Source organism: Nannospalax galili, unplaced genomic scaffold (assembly GCF_000622305.1).
Source record: "Nannospalax galili isolate Female #2095 unplaced genomic scaffold, S.galili_v1.0 scaffold1119, whole genome shotgun sequence".
Taxonomy (NCBI): domain Eukaryota; kingdom Metazoa; phylum Chordata; class Mammalia; order Rodentia; family Spalacidae; genus Nannospalax; species Nannospalax galili.
Genome location: NW_008343597.1, coordinates 157,156 through 161,797, shown reverse-complemented (window position 1 = coordinate 161,797; position 4,642 = coordinate 157,156). Strand labels below are relative to the sequence as shown.

At 52.4% G+C, this 4,642-nt stretch overlaps 1 protein-coding gene across 1 annotated transcript; it reads right to left on the bottom strand.

The window, feature by feature from the left end:
• Positions 1 to 1,142: 1,142 nt before the first annotated feature.
• Cbln3 (cerebellin 3 precursor) lies at positions 1,143 to 4,403 on the bottom strand. Its single transcript, XM_008839780.3, has 3 exons — positions 3,529 to 4,403; positions 3,110 to 3,229; positions 1,143 to 2,826 (listed from the first exon to the last, which is right to left on the bottom strand). Exons 1-3 carry the CDS (start codon positions 3,826 to 3,828, stop codon positions 2,629 to 2,631), a joined length of 618 nt encoding a protein of 205 aa, XP_008838002.1. The 5' UTR covers positions 3,829 to 4,403; the 3' UTR covers positions 1,143 to 2,628.
• Positions 4,404 to 4,642: the final 239 nt, after the last annotated feature.

Here is a 4,642-nt window from a genome sequence, read left to right as displayed (position 1 = left end):
AGCGCTACAAACCTAAGGAACCAAATTCGAAGTGATTTTGGAAGCGGCTTCTTGCATTAAAGAAGGCTGCTGGCCTTCACCTTGTTTTTGACTTTGTGAAACCCTGAGCAGAGAATCCAGTTATACTCTGCAAGAATGAAGACGTATAGAAATTGGAATAAATGAACAATGTTATACTACTCAGTCTTTAGTAATTTGTTACACAGCAGTAGAAGAATAATACAATACTTTACCACTGATATTAACAGACTGATCTGATCTATTTATATTTTGAAAAATGTCCAATATCCAGTGTCTTCTTCTTCTTTCCTATAAAACTCCTGGTTTTTAGCTGGATATAGTTGCTTAGAATAAAGATTATGGGCTGAGGAGATGGCTCAGTGGTTAAAGCACTTATTATGTAAGCCTGATGACCTGAGTTCAGATCCTCAGAACGTGCGTAAGACAGCCCTAGCCTATGCATCATGAGGGACCTAATCTCAAACAAGGTAGAAAGTGAGGATGGACACCCAAGGTTGGTCCTCCGTCTTCTACATGTGCACATGGTACATGTGCTCAGTTTCTCTCTCTCTCTCTCTCTCTCTCTCTCTCTCTCTCTCTCTCTCTCTCATACACAAACACAAACACACACACATATATGGAAAATACCATAAAGAAGCAAGACTGTTTCCTAGCCTGTCTCCTGTCTCAGGTTGATGTGGCCAAGTGTGCTACATTGTAGCAACTGCTCATGATCAGAAGTCTGCATGCTACTTTCAGGAAGCTTCTTTAAAGGAAAGGTGTGTCCTTTCTTTTTCCCTTCTTCCTGGTGCTGCTAGGCTGATGTAGCTGCTGAAGCTTGAGAAGTCATCTTGGGCTGAGTTGACATGCAAAGATGACAGAACAGCAAAAAGAGATTGGGCTTTTATGATTAGAAACAGTCATTCATCCTTGAATTCCCTTGCTGCAGATCCTTCTCTGTGAGACAGAAATAATCTCCTATGTCATTTAAGCTATTTTTCCTGGTCACAAAGTTTGGTCAAATGCTGAAAGAAAATGTTATTTCTTTTTATATTTCTCCCTCCCTTTTCCTCCCCCGCCCCACAGTTCTGGGGATCAAACCCAGTGCTTCGAGCATATTTGCTTCTGCCACTGAGCTACACCTCCAGCCTCCACCTTTACCTTCCTGCTTCTTTTTTGTGAGACAGGGTCTTACTATGGAGCCCTGGTTGGGCTAGAATGTACTACATAGACCAGGCTGGCCTCGAGCTCACAGAGATCTACCCGCCTCTGCTTTCTGAGTGCTGGCATTAAAGGTGTGCGCTAACATGCCTGGCTTCTTGTTTCATTTTTAAACCACAAACTCACACTGGTATTTGTTTAACTTGAGTATCACTATATTCTTTTTTATTTGATTCTAATACTCAGGTTTGCATTCATTTTCTCTTCAACATGCCACATGTGCTTGAAGCCTGTAACCCCTGTTCCAAACTGCGACTTCCCTACAGTGAACTTCCAGTGTCTCACCAATCACGGTTCTCTAGTAACTCTTGACAGTCATCCATGCTGGGCCACTGGGACAATGGGGTAAGAGAGAGTTTCTGATGCTGAAAGGAGAGTGGTTGGAGGGATGAATCAGGGACCCCAAGGAGGAAGGATGCTTAAAGACAATAAGTATGGATTGGGTGGAAGGGAGATGGTGGGTCAGGCTGCAGTGGGTACAGCCTGGTTAACTAAGTGAGAGCTAGAGGAAAGAGGTGGCAGTCAGGAGTGGGGAGTGACCGAAGCTCAGCGTTCAAAGTTCAGGCAGTTTTAGGAGGTGGCCAAGCAGGAGGACGCATGGTCACTGATGTGTTCCATGGCCCATGTGTGACCTTCCACCCTTACCTCCAGCTCTGTATATCTGCTCTCACCCCACCCCCCCATTGGTCAGAGCAAACACACACACCTAAGTCTCCCATGGGGAAATGAGGGCCAGAGTCCATTGGGACCTGGCACAGATGGATGGCAGGATCCTTGCCTGCTGACTGTTCTAGTACATCTGCAGAATGTTTATCATGTTCAGACAAGACACATGTCCCTGAACTGCCTTTCTCATCACAGGCTCTGGGATTGCTCTATGACCCTTCCCAAGCTTCTGTGTGTGGCTGAACAGTCAGTCCTTGTCCATACGGTGCTCACTGAGAGCCCTGATGCTGGCATTCCTCACAGGAAGGAGCCTGCAGGGTGCGCCAAGGCTGGTCCATCTGGGCCCCTGTGAGAGCCTGTCAGGCTTACCTGTGCCACCTGTCACCAAACAGCACTGAGCAGGAAGCTGCGGTGGGAACAGAAGGAGTGAAGTCTGTGAACTAGTGCAAGCTTTGCTCTTGCCAAGTCTGCCCTAAGCCAGGGCTGCAGGCTCAAGGGGCAGCGGGAGGCCGGGAGGGCAACTGTGTCAGGGTGGTGAGGACTGCCCTGTCTAGAGATGACATAGCTCTGCTCTTCTCTACTCTTAGCTTTGGGTTCTTGGTGCAGGGTCTCATGCAAAGAGGTGGGCTGTAAGCAGCTGGAGGGGAGCCCCGCTTGCCCCAATGATGCTGCGTCTGGGGCAGAGGAGGGAAGGAGACAGGGGCCAGGTGCTAGATTTCTTTCTTTCAAAAGCATGGGTCTTCAGAGTGGGAAGATGAGAAAGCCAGAGAAGCTTGAGTATTTCCAGCCACCCAGAAGATTCCCCCGGCGCAGGCGCAGGGACACGCGGTCCCCAGGGTCCAGGGGAAGCAGCACGGAGCTTGTGGCTGCCTCCCGGGTCACATCAGGGTCGTTGGCAAAGGCTGAGACGACGGGCCATGTGTTCAACATCAGGCTCACCTGAGGAGAGGAGTCCAGTTAGCATCCGTACCCCAGCCCTCGGCTCAGGATCCTCTTCTCAAGGGCTTCCTTTTGGCAACCTGGAGCTTTATGGCACCCCTGCTAGGGTTGAGGGGTGGCCTGTGTTGGGATCTGCACATCCTCCATACCCTGCTTACCAGGGTCTTTCCTCCCTTGCTTCTGGCCCCCATGACACAGGTCAATGGAGGGACTCTCTAGGGCTGTGCTGTACTCCATTTAGGACCTTCCCTTCCCTCTGAAGATGGGCCAACATTCAGGTCACCTGGACAGTTTGGCGGTTGTACACCTTCACCACATGGAACCGGAAGCTGTAGACTCCCCGGACAGGGGCCACGAAGCATCCCGAGGTCCGGTCAAAGCCACCGCCCTCATTCACCAGCACCTGGGGGAAGTAGGTCATGCTGAGTGGGGCTCAGGGTCATCCCTGGGATTAGGGAAGGGGTAATGAGTAACGAAAGGGTGGCATGCAGGTGTGACAGGGATTTATGGATTCAAACACAACGGGAAACAGCAAGGAGGGCTGTGGGGATGAATGAAAAGGAGGCAGGCAGTGGCCCTTAAATTAGGTGAAGGAATAATGAGATGTAGGAAATGGTTTTCTTAAAGTCTGAGGGACAGCAAGTGGGCTTGGACGATAGATTCTAGGTCCTTGCAGGTCCTCTGAACAGGGGACGGCATTACCTGGTCGAAGTAGATGGCCCCACTGGTACCGTTGCCTGTCTCTCCTGATGGCTCATGGTGATGGCTTCGAACTGCTGCAAATGCCACTCGTCCTGGGGGTGCCTCTCCCAGGGCTGCTCCGCCAGGGCCCCCTGCAGCTGCTCGGCCTGGCTCACAGACCACCAGGCACTCGCCCTCCAGCAGGACAGGCTCTGATCCTTCTTGGGCCCAACTAGCACACAGGATCATAAGCATCAGGGCCAAGGGCAGCCCAGGGCTGTGTAGGGGGCCGGGAATCCAGAGTTGCTTTGGTCCCAACATGGCCCACAAGTCTTCCACTCCCTTTTGCTTTGGTTCCTGCTCCTCTGTCTCAGGTTTCTGCTAGCCTTTCCTTGCCCGGCTGTCCCCTCTGTGGCTGTCTCCGTCACCTGGCCTGGGCCCCTCCCTCCCCATACCTGTCTGTGTCCCACTGCTCTGCCTGGCCTCTCCATTCTCCCGCAGTCACTGCAGTTCCCTCCTCCTTGGCAGAGCAGGAAAAGTGACAGCAGTTAGGTGCTGGGAGGGAGAAGAGGGATGAAGACAGGACACCAGGGCTGCAGCCAGACTCCGTAGTAGGGAGGCTGTTACTGGGGGTGATGGAGAACTAGGTGTGTGTGGGGGCAGACACGCAGGGGTATGCTGTGTGAGACGGATTTCCTTCAGCCTCATCCTCTCCTCTTCAGAATCCCTCACAAATCAACAATCCTTTTCCGTAGAGTCTTTCTGTTTATTGGAAGGGGTGTCCAGGTCTTCCCTTACTTGGGGCCAAGGGCAATATTATCTTGTCACCCTGGACCTGTCACTTTCTCTCTTGGAACTTTCAACAGTGCAAACCCCACAAGGACTCCAGGAACCGGGCAAAGGTGGGAACTGTCTGGAAGCGAGGCGGGTAGAGGTTGGGGGGAGAACTGCTGGACGCTGGGTGGGCCGGGCAGCTGGGGAGCACGGGTCACGACGCGGGCTGGGTGGAGGGCGGCGCAGGAGGAGGGCGGCGCGGGAGGAGGGCCCGCAGCCCCGCAGTGAGTCCCGGCGGGCGCCGAGCCGAGGGAGGAGCTGGGCTGGCTCCGCCCCAGGCCAGGAAGTGACTTAAAAACAG

Excerpts from the sequence above, each read along its gene's own strand:
- Cbln3 (XM_008839780.3), bottom strand. The coding sequence starts at position 3,828 with ATGTTGGGACCAAAGCAACTCTGGATTCCCGGCCCCCTACACAGCCCT. Across the intron at positions 3,230-3,528 it reads GGGCCATCTACTTCGACCAG|GTGCTGGTGAATGAGGGCGG; the intron begins GTAATGCCGTCC and ends TACTTCCCCCAG. Across the intron at positions 2,827-3,109 it reads ACAACCGCCAAACTGTCCAG|GTGAGCCTGATGTTGAACAC; the intron begins GTGACCTGAATG and ends TCCTCTCCTCAG.